Genomic DNA, 12,137 nt, shown 5'->3' with positions numbered 1-12,137 from the left:
GAGAACCTGACTGCGTAGAAGCAGCATCAGTGGCAGGCAAATAGGAAGGACCTTAAAATCCAGACCAACTGCCTGGGATAATGTTATTTTAAATGGCCTGACTCCAAGTGCTGCAATGCTTTACAAAGCATAACCAAGAGTCTGAATTGCATCCAGGTATGGTCCAATAGTTGAAGAAATCATTATGATAAAAGAGTCACATGCTGACCCCAATCAGTAATATAGTGTAGCATTCTGGAACAGCTGAAGTTTCAAAATACACTGGAGGCTATGCAGAAACAATCCAACAAGGAAGATAATTAAACAAACGTCTCATCATTGCCTCTTTTGGGCATGGTGGAATCATACCTGCTTGTTACTCTACTCAGCCATCCCTCACCTGAGTGCTTTCATAATCCAGGCAAGGGCCTAACACACTTGTGATAGGTCTCACCTGTGCAAGCATTCTGTGCATACCTTCAGAGTGTACAAAAAGCACTTATATGTTGACATCACTACTACACTAAAGCTTGTAGTGAATTCCAGCCCATATTCAGTGACACTAATTCCAAATTTGCCATCAATATTATTCCACCCATTTCATTATCAATGATTTTTGGTTCTGTTCAGAGGATTGATCAAGTCTTTGAATGTAAAAACAAAATGATGTGTAAATCACAAGTGCTACTAGGGAGGCATTCAAATCCTTCAAACTCTTGGGTTGTGCAACTTCACTGGTCTTGAATGTCTGCAAAGGATGTAAACCATACTAATTCTGGCAGAATTGTAGAAATTTCCCCCACATCTAGACTACCATAATCTACCTAACAGAAAGAACTGAACTAAAATGAGACAGCAAAATCAGTAATGATATACCCATGCTTGCCAGGGAAGCCATGAAACCTCAACAGCAGTCTCAAAATGTACATTCAAGTTGACTGACATAATGAGCCACAGGAACTCCAGTACTACCATTCATCCCACTAGTCCTTTTAAAGTATTCCTAAATAGCTCTTTGTTAGACTAACTTGAAAGTCCACATGAGTTCACAGGAAATATCCATGAGCGGACCCATGTAAAACGTATTGGAAAGATTAACTGACAAATCCAGGTGGCCCTTCAATTCCACCATAATGTTTAAAGAAGAAAATATATGCATACATACACAGACACATAAGAAAGAGGAAATGAATGGAGAGGAAAAAAGTTTGCTAAATAGCTGGGTGGAAATTACCTCCATGTTGGGTTGCCACATGGATATTTCTTGAGACCGATGGTTCCAGGAATCTGTTTGATCCAAAAGAGAGGCTTGTCCTGGATAAATGCTACCTGCCATAGCTGGAATTCCATGGGAACTGGGATAGCCTGAAACCTACCAAAAAATAGAGAAATGCTTCAGGACATTATGAAGTCTTACATTAGAAATTCCCATGTTGTAGATATTTATAGATAAATGAAGTGGCAGGAGAAGTATGAAAAAATAATTGGATGAAAAAATAATTGGTACTGATGCTTCCAATCAAAATGTGATTGTATGTATCTAATGTCTAAACATGCACCTAATACTTAGCCTTGTGCTGAACAATAACTTGTTCCAGAAAAATGTAAAAATGTATTTATTTTAATTTATTTTACTAGGCTGATATGCTGCTCCAATTTCAACCAACTCTGAGTGGCTTACAATCCTACCATACATAGACAAGATTAAAACAGACAAAAATAAACAATATAATACAATATTTATTTATTTAATTTTATTTATCGAATCTGTCACCGCCCATCTCATTGAAACAACTCTGGGTGGTTTACAGCAAAGATCAAATTCATTAAAATACAATATAAAACAATCCTAATAATAAATAGCTTCCAAGTAAGATGGAAAGTTGGCGAATAATTCAAGGGAGAGTTGTCAGGGCGCTAACCACCCCCAAGGATGGTTAGAGCCCATATCACCCCATGCACACTTGCAGAGCCAGGTCTTTAAACCTTTTCCAAAAGCCGAGAGGGTAGGGGCCCATCACACCTCTCGGGGGAGAATATTCCAAAGGGCGGGGGCAACAGCAGAGAAGGATCTCCTCCTGGGCCCCGCCAACCAACATTCTCTCGCTTACGGGGTCCGCAACATGCCCTCTCTGCCTGACCAGATGGGACGGGCTGATGTAATGGGGATGAGACAGTCCCTCTAGCATATTCCTATGATAACAAATTATAAAATTCATATAATCATAAATTACTGACAGGATTAATCCCTTTCATATCATCTCCTCCTCAAAGGCCTGTCAAAATGACCAAGTTTTGATTGGCTTCCTGAATCCCAAGTATATGGGGGCACATCAATTGTCCACGAGGTTGCTGTTCCAGAGAAAGGGAGCAGAGATCAAGAAGGCCTATCTTCAAGAACCCATCAATGGCATTCCTAAGAGAGGGATCCAGAGACAGCCCACTTTTTCTGATTAAATTGGCAGGGCAGAAACTATTGGGAAGCAGGTGATTCTTTAGATATCTAGGTCCTGAAACACAAAGGGTTTTAAAGGTGACAACCAGCATCTTGAATCACATCAAGAAGCCAGCTGGTAACTAGTGTAAATCTCAAAGTAGTGGTGTTACAAAGCCAACTGAGGCATGCTAATAACTAACTGTAGTATCCTGGACTAGCTATAGTCTCTAAGTGTTTTCAAGAATATTCCCAGGTACAGTATATTGCAATAGTCCAAATGGGAGGTGAGTAAGAAGAGTCTCCTGCTCCCCAAAAGGTCATAACTGAAGCATTAGATAAAATTCTGCAAAGGCCTTCCTGGTCACAGCTGTCACCTGTTCTTCAAGCAAGAGCTGTGAGTCCAGGAGGACCTCCAAAGTATGAGACACTTCAGTGTAGAGAAGCACGACCATGTCTAAAACTGGAGTCAGCACATCCCTACAGTCAGATGGCTTCTGATCTCATAATTACTTGCTGGAATAAATCCGATCCGATCCTATCCAGGTCCTGTCAGCCTCCAAGCAATGCAACAGCAACTCAGTTGCATCACCTGTTCAGCCTGGGGTTCAACTGAGTATCATTAGCAAACTGATGGTACCTAAATCCCTAAAGATGACCTCACCCAGCAGTTTCATGTCAATGTTAAATAGGAATGGAGAGAGCATCAAACCATGAGAGACCTCATGATAGAGGGCCTTAGGATTCAATCTCTCCCCACCAGCACTATAGACTGGAACCATCCCATTAAGGGGAGATAATCACTGCAGAACAGTACCTCCCACTTCCAACCCTTAGTGGTGATCCATAAAGATACCCACCATCTTCTCAACAATCTTCCCCCAAAAAGATTATAACACCCCACGTCAGCTGGGTCACACTGGTTTCTTGACGGGGGCATGCCAACATCCACCAAGGCAGGTGGCACCACCCCCTCACTCAAAGAAGCATTTTCCACTGCCTGATCCAGCCTTCTGTCAGCTGCCTAGAGTCTTTCACCAACCTGATGTCACCAGAAACCCTGCCCACTTTATTTGAACCAACAAACTCAAACTCATCCCAGATTAATGTGAGGTAATCTTAGTCACTCCCACAGGACTAGCCTAGCTGGCCTCCAGGTCAGAGCAGATCCTTGGGATTTTCTCCACCAGATTCTGCAAAAATTATTCACAGTGCATCAACAGGTGCTACTTTAGCCCATCCCTGCCTAAAAGGGTCTGAGTCACTTTAAAAGAAGTGGATGCAATAAGAGTGTGAAATATTGGTATTTTGCTCTTTTTTACAGTCCTAACTTAACTGCAATTGAAACTGGCAACTCTGTTGCTAAGCAATACGGTCATTAAGTGAGACATCATGTGACCACACGATTTATGACGTTACTTGTCCCCACAGTTGTTAAGCGAATCACCATGGTCATTAAGTGAGACATCACATGACCACGACTTGCAATTTCACTGCTGGCTTTTCCATTGAGTTTGCTTGTCGGCAGCCAGTTATGAAGTCCCCAAATGGGGGCACTTGGGGGCCGCTATGATGGTCGTAAATTTGAGGACCGGTCGTAAAGATACTTTTTCAGTGCCATCATAACTTTGAATGGTCACTAAGCAGGGCAGTTGTTAAGCAAGGACTACCTGCATTGCCATGAGGTAGGCTCGAGCATGAACTTTTACCCAAATTCAGTTGGATCAGTTCTTTGTCTTCTACCAGTGATGCTGTGGGCATTTTTTCTAAGGCAACCACTGCCTCTATGTTCCAAGAGGCAATCAAAGCCTCAATAGAACTGCCCACCAAAACCTTGGGAACCTTCCCAAGCCCCCTCAGAAACCATCAAGTGCCTTAGGTTGACTGAATAGGTATATCCTCCCTATAGAGGCTGTAACCACCAGTCAGCTCCATAGCAATGGGAGAGTGAATATGGTATCATTCCCTAATCTTGCATTTACTGAGATAAAAACTGGATCTCATCTGCAGCCTCCCACAAGAGTTAAGCCCATTATGACCTATGACAAGCCCATGGCTATCATGGTGGTCATGAATTCCTGAACTGCTTCTGACCTTTCACCTATGCTCTTATGGTATAAACGTATTAGAACTTTTGATACACAGATGATATACAAGCACATGGTGTTCACATAGATCAATAAACATTATGATTGCTGTATCTGGCTAAATATATTCTCCAGTATATCTGAACAGCTTGCAAGTGTAGAATAGAAAGCTAGTAAATAGCTGTTTCCAAGTAACTGAAGGATGTTCTAATAGTTCTTCCAATGTGAATCAAAAGTATTTTAAAAGAAGGCTGGTTTTAAAATGTACAGGCATGCTTTCAACATATTACAAGATTTGCATGCCTGTGTGCATTCTTGCAATAATTCTGTCAGAAATACTCAGATAATACACCATACAAAAAAGAAAATGATTCTTCTAAAAGGATATGAAAGGTGCACAAGGAGGCACAGTCTTAATTACTTTCAAGTCTGTGTGACATTTGCAACTTACAGCAAGATCAAAGAAGCACAATTGCAAAAGTTCTGTATAAAACAGGGACATTCCTGCTGCACTGTTAAGATAACGGCGCCTACATCTAATTACTTCTGTTCTGAACTCTCATCTTCTGTTTAGCCCCATTTTTAAAATTTCATCTGTGTTTCTTATACTCGGTGTCAACAGCACATCAGACTTTAAAATGACAAATATGTCCTCTTATCATTTTTCCTCAAATTGATAAAATTCTTATACTCTTTTAAAAAAGAAGAGATGTCCTTATTTCCTTCAGCCCCAGATACTGACCTTTTAGAAAAGACTCAACACCCCTTACCCACAACCAAACCCTGCCATTTCTTCATTGCCTGTTATCAGCATTTTCTTCATTTTTCTCTATATTTGCTAATAAACTCATCTATATTATATACGCTATTTGTCCAAACTAACATCTCCCCACTTCCTTTAGCATTCAGAAATGTTTTGTTTCTCAAGGTTGGGGATCTGCCTCAAAGCTGCTGGCACAGAATCAAAGAGTCAGGACAAGGGCCACCAGGCAGATGGCCATCCAGCTTCTGCTGGAACATATTCAGTGAAGGGAATTCCACCACTACACTGGGTAACTGGTTTGACAAACTGCTCTTACCTTCAGGATTTCCCCCCCCCCCCCAGCATTTGGTAGAATCTGCCTTCCTATAAGTCAAATCCAATATTCCATATCCTTCAATCTGGACTGAGGAAACAGGTCTGGACCTCTACTTATCTAACGTCCTTTCAAATATTTGAGGGGTCATATATCCCTCTTGGTTGTCTTTTTTCAAGGCTAAATATGCTCCTTTAATCTCCCTTCATAGCGCTTCATTTTTAGTCCCCTGATTACCCCTGAATGATTCTTAAAGGACCAGAACTGCAGATGGCCTCAGAAGCCTTGGGTGGACTCTCAGAGATCTCCAAAAGCTTTGGTTAAATTGTAACTTTCAGTGTGGAAGCATGGCAAAATTTTGAAATGTATGATGGAAAAAAATCCTATTAATTGAATTTAATATTAATTAAATGTGATCTTCTTTCCTGCCCTCAGCCTAAAGGAGGGTGTGCTTTAAATTCTCTTGAAAGTACATCAGAGTTACTCATAGTCCACATACATGTTGAGTGCTCCCTTAATTATATGAATCATACATCCTTAAACCTGGTTAATAAATTTTTTTAAAAAACCAAACATATACAATATTATTCCTTTCTCCTGCAAACACTTTGGATTGAAAGACATTAAGGCTACGGAAGAAGAGTTGTATTTTTTTACCTGGTAGTGATTGGGTTGTATCATGTGCTGTGGACTGGGATAAAATCCTTCACTTGATCTTGGACTAGGATAACCAGGTCTGCTGGGCTAGAAAAAGAAAGAAATTAAGAAATCAGCAATTCACAATGGTCTACTGAAATGGACATTTTAAAAGAAGGATGACATTAACAGACTTAGTTTACATTTCTCATCTTAACTCATACAAGGCAACCATCTTTTGTGGAAATTAAAACTCTACAGAAGACACAAACACACCTTTTATTGCCGAAGCAGGGAGAAGGAGTTTCTTGATTCAGAGAAAAGATTAGAACAAATAATGCTAGCTAAGATGGAGAAGTAGTGACTGCTTCATGGAGATTCCCCATTCCTCCCTGGCATGCTGGGTGAGACTGAGAGCCCATTGTTAGGGAGAGATCTTCCTTGTGCACCATCAGAGAAGACAATGGTTGGAAGAGCTCACTTAATGACACACTATCCTCTCCTAGAAACCTATGGGATCGCGACAGGAAGGGTGTCCTCCTAAATCCCAATCCACCCTTGATAATTTTTAAAATTATTTATTTATTTATTCATTCATCATATTTATACAGCCAACCATCTCACATTTAAGTGACTCTGGGCAGTGTACTGTTGGTTATCCTGAGGAATCAGCAGGTAAACCAAAATCATTAAAGCAGGGTTGCTGTGACATCACGGGTAGCATAGTCTGGAAGCACTTCAGGTCTTAATTTTGGAGACCCAAGCTACTAGATATAGGTTAGCAGGGGCCAAGATATTAAGCAACTTCTTGAAGACCTACTTGGAAATCATGCAACTGTCCTTGCCATGCTGTCAACAAGTGGCAAAACATCTGCTCTAAAGCACACAGAAATGGGTGCCATAAAAAAGGGTGAAGCAGCATTAGCCATTAACATGGGAGGGTAGCTAAACTTTCATATGTAATGGTAATTATCATTAATTGGATGACCTTGGATGACCTTGGATGACTAGTCTTTCAGCATGTGGCTTCCAGCCCCTCCTCCAATTGCCTGACCCCAACTATAAAACAACCTTGGGTACCTTCAGCGGGGAGGAAGTGCTGGGATTGTTGAGAGCAGCAGATCCAGTCACATACATACACTTTACTTCAGAATTTTGGTACCTTTGAGATAGAGGATGAGCATCCTATCAATTCCTGCACTAGTAGAGATGGGATGGGATTAAAGAATATCTGCTGTTGTGTTGTAGGACCCTCCTACATGTAAGTGCTGCTTCACAGCATAGTGCTGGACCTACCTCATAAAGGGCTGTCAAACATGCATGGCTGAGAGCGACATATCAGGATAATCAAAACTCAATAATGGCTTCAGCATCATAGAGAAGCCAGTATAAAAAAGACATCCAGTCAGGAACTTTTGGTTGCCCTGCCCACCAATTGCATCCAATTCTGCAAGACAGTCTATGCCTGAACAGGGTCAGGCATACCTGGCCCTGTGTTTGGCATTAAGATTCCTACAGATTAGTGGCATAAAATTCCTGAATAATTCTGCTGGAGTATGAAAGGGAGATAGATGCTTAACCAGCACTATCATGCATGGCCTTCCCAGTACTTGAATCCTCAGGATGTTCTCATCCAGAACTCCACTTATCTGCTGTTCTGCATGGCAATGCAATCAGACTTGGACCTCCTAAACCAGTATTAGTAGAGACTGGTGGCTAAGGCAATATGTGCACTTGAGCCATTCTTCTTCATGAAGAACCTTGTGAGCACAGAGACAGGCATGGGCATGGGTGTCTGCCCTTCTGTGCTGTGCAGACTTCAAAAGAAAGCAGGTAATCACTGGTCACAGCAAGCAAGTAAATGCAGAAGTACACTGCTGTGCATCACACATGTGTTGATAATGTTGCTAATCTTGCATAAATTGTATTTGCACTTTTCTATATTTACTTATGCAATTGAGACTTCAAGACCCGGATATACCTGTTCTCCATGAATGTATTTAATCCTTTTTTAAAGCCATATAAGTAGTGGCCATCACCGCATCTTACGTATTTAATTCTACAGGTTAATTCTACAGGTTAATCCAAAACACAAAACAAAACACATTTCCTGTTCATTAATGCTTGCAATAAGCAACTTTACCTAAGCCACAGATTCTCCCTGACTTCAACATGGAGAATGAATTGCAATTATTGTGGAATTTGCATTAATATTTCTCTTCTCTAAATAAGAGATATTGGGCAAGATTTTTTTTTCTCTGCAAAATGTAGAGTAGAGTGCACTGGTAAAAGAAAATAAATACCATACAGATAACCCTCAAGTTATGACAGTAATTGGGACCAGAATTTCTGTTGTTAAGCAATGAGGCCATAAAGTGCAATGTCACGTGACCCCATCACTTAGCGACAGCAACCCTGGCAGTCCCCATTACTGTCGTTAATGGAATCCCACTGGTTGTTAGCTGAGGACCCACCCCGATCCAAACCACTCCCTGCTTGGTCCTCCCAGCCCCGAGCCTCAGTAAGGTAAGGGATTGCCCCCTCTGCACCTCCCTCCCTCCCTCCACCCACCTATCTCCTCCCCATCTCTGCCCTTTTGGCTGCCCTGCACAGTGGCACTCCTTGGCGCTGGTGGCACTGGGGCTGAAGTAGAGGCCTGTGGTCTTCAGCAGTCTCAGCCAGCTGCCCCCACCCTCAGGCCTCTACTTCAGCCCCAGTGCCACTGCCAAGAAGTGTCACCTCAAGCTCCACACCACAGCCAGCCTCTATACCAAACTTAAGGTAACTGCTACACTCTGAAGCTATGAGAACAGAGGGTACTCGTTTCTGATAAGTGGTGCTATCCAAATTTAATCAAAACTTGGTTTTGGAGTAGCCATCTCATACTGATATTTAAAGCCTATGATGGATTTGTGGTCCAATTAATTTCCTATAATTTGATACATGGAATATCTAAACCAGACTGGTATGTATAAAGTTTTACAATATATAGGAGTTTTAGCCTTACTTTGGAAAAAGCACGTGCTTTAAATATCATCTAGATAAAAAATGGACAGTTATATTAAACAAACTAGAGCTAAGCATGAATCTGACACCATTCTGTCCACTGGAATAAAACTTTTGGGTGAAAAGAATCTTCACCTTGCTACACTGCCTAGCACTGAAATAAATGAATATCTGTTCAGAAAACATAATCTGGTGCTTAATCTGTATATAAATGTGGGGAATAAATCCATGCCTCTGATACCCACATGATATGGAAGCATATCATCAAATGTTCGTCGGTAACATTATTGTAGTGGAACTGGCCTTTATGTATTCAAGACCTTTGGGAGAAGTTTTTGGGCACCACCAAGACTGAACTATGAATGCTGAGAAACATCTGTCAGCAGATGTTAACACCAGAATGCCAAAACATGATGTGATTTTGGCACTGCTGGGAACCTCATAGATGGTGACAAACTGAAGTGCTTCACAGATTCCACTATAGCCTTTTCTCTACTGGGGGCTTTGCAGATATATTGGACTACAATTCCCATTGCCAAATTGGCCAGAAATGATCAGGAGGCAACAGATAAGGAATATTTCTTCTTTGCAGACAGTGTCTGCTTTTCTGTTGGCTCATCATGCTTTACTGGGAAGTTTCATGGTGGCTGAAATAGTCATCCAGATTCAAGAGCAGAAGGCAGAAATTGTCTTTAGAAGACTGTACTTTTCACTCATGCCAATCCTCATCTTAATCTCAAGGAAAAACAACAACAAAAAAAAGATTGCAAACTGTTATGTGCTAATTAGATCTCACTCCTCATTAATCAGAGCTTTCAAAGGATTTGGTAATGCTATTTTCTTTGAAAAGCTGTATTTCTTTATTATGTTAAAGAAAATGATTAAATCTGCTCTGATTACTTCTAAGAATTTAACATGTAATGCCTTTCAACAATACTGTTTGATACACATAGCAACCTGCTGTGATAATTTACACCATTCATTCGCTTTGTAAGTTAAGAATGCAAGGCAATGTTTTCAAAGCACCCAGAGTAAATCAATATAGATAGCAAAGATAGCCCATTGACAATCCAGTAATGAGATTTCATTCCTTTCAATGTATAACCTACTCTACCCTGGAGGGCAGACAATATTTTGTTAAAACCATATTAGAACAAAAAAAAGTTACAGAAGAACTTAGTCACAGCTTCCTCAATGTTGATCCAATTTTTCTGAAATAATTCAAGAACACCTGGGGAGGCAGAGGGTGTCACAAATCCCTGCTCTCCAGGACAAATCTCTGACTTTGGTTCACATGCAGATTACATTAACAAGTGAAAATGCCTGATCACTGACCTATCTTAACTCCATACAGTCTACCTGACCATCAGCTACACAGCAGAAGCTAAGACAGGAACTTTCCCGAAACCTTTAAAATCCTTTTGACTAGAGATGCCAGTAGCTGAACTGAAGAACATGTAGCATGCAGAATACAGATAATCCTCGCTTAACAACTGTCCTATTTAGAGACTGTTCAAAGTTACAACGCACTGAAAAAGTAACTTTACGACTGGTCCTTGTACTTATGACCATCCCAGTGTCCCTGTGGTCATGTAATCGTCATTTGCTCGCTTTACAACCGGCTTCCAATAAGCAGAGTCAATGGAAAAGCTGGCAATGAAATCACAAGTTGTGGTCACGTGATGTCTTAACAATCGCGGGGAAAACTGACATCTTAAGTCTGGCACAGTCACACGATGTCTTGCTTAAACAATTGTGTTGGTTAGCAACAGAGTTGCCAGTCCCAACTGTGGTAGTTAAGCGAGGACTACTATATGTCCTCAGCCGCTGACTAAGGGGCCTTTCTCAGCCTGCCTACCTTCAATTTCCAGACACAGGCAGCCCTTTCACCTGTTACGCAATATACACAATCACTGCATGTACTGTATTTGGAGCAAACACCTTAACAGGTCAAAGTGAGTTATATGCTTCTGAATATTTATTTTTATCTATATACTGTATTTATACGCTACCCTAATTTACTCAGACTCTGGACGGCAAATAACACAACTGGTCTACAGAGTTAAAACCATAATAGAAAGTCCAAACAAATACAAATGAAAATTAAATATACAGGAAGCATGAGGAGAAACTAGGGTCCAAATGCCTGCTGAAATATCACGGTTTCAATTCACCTTCTAAATATAAGGAGGGAGGGGGCCATCCTGGAGTTACAGTATTCCAAAGAGTAGAGGCCACCAAGAAGGCCTGTCTGGCCCACAGATCTTGCAGACTGGCAGACTCTAAAACAAGCCTTTCTAGATGTTCATACTGGCTGGAATACGTAATATTCATGGATCTGTGAGCTGGATATACAGACAACCTTCTTGTTTTCTAAGTTAACCTTCACTGAATACCAGGGAAAGACAAACTTTAAACTGTTAGCTTTTGATTTCCAGTGAAATCCCAATTTCCAATACAGTTTTCCTCACAAGCTTCATAACAACTCAGAAGAAGACAGGAAAGGATTGGTTCAAGCAGGATCCTGCATGAAAGATTAAGGATGATGATGACGTGGAACACTTCTGCTGAGATCAAATAGAACCATTCAAAAGTAGCCTCTAGAAAAGGTGGCCAATCCAACACTTATTGCACATAACTTACAATTAACAATTTTTCAGTGACCCACAACCAAAGCCTATTCTTCATCTTTCATAAGCCTTTATTTCTCAAGTAAATCCTGGTGGGCCTCCAGATCAGAGAGCTAGTTAAGAACTGAATGATGGCAGAACTCAATATCCATGCCTTTCTTTGTTCTTCTCATTACTGTGCCCTTGCAGATCTGAGACCTCACTTGCCATGCATCTGACAAGTTATATGAAATAAAAATATACTTGAATTAACATGCACAGGTGTATGGGGCTATAAGTATTTCAAAAA

At 40.9% G+C, this 12,137-nt stretch overlaps 1 protein-coding gene across 8 annotated transcripts in view; it reads right to left on the bottom strand.

The window, feature by feature from the left end:
• PTK2 (protein tyrosine kinase 2) overlaps window positions 1-12,137 on the bottom strand; it is a 224,564-nt gene that overhangs the window by 26,455 nt on the left and 185,972 nt on the right. For 6 of the 8 annotated variants that reach the window (XM_088148916.1, XM_088148917.1, XM_088148915.1 and 3 more), the window contains 2 exons: window positions 6,234-6,320; window positions 1,214-1,351 (listed from right to left, as the gene is read on the bottom strand). In XM_088148916.1, the coding sequence (XP_088005042.1) occupies window positions 1,214-1,351; window positions 6,234-6,320 (225 nt within the window). The remainder of the gene's footprint in view (window positions 1-1,213; window positions 1,352-6,233; window positions 6,321-12,137) is intronic. The other 2 variants (XM_088148918.1, XM_088148919.1) reach the window with 1 other exon arrangement.

Source organism: Python bivittatus, unplaced genomic scaffold (genome assembly GCF_059951505.1).
Source record: "Python bivittatus isolate LINGU-HERP-01145 unplaced genomic scaffold, Pbiv_v1 ctg000590_np1212, whole genome shotgun sequence".
Classification (NCBI taxonomy): Eukaryota; Metazoa; Chordata; class Lepidosauria; order Squamata; family Pythonidae; genus Python; species Python bivittatus.
The sequence above is the reverse complement of the archived record's forward strand: the minus strand, read 5'-3'. Positions and strand labels throughout refer to the sequence as shown.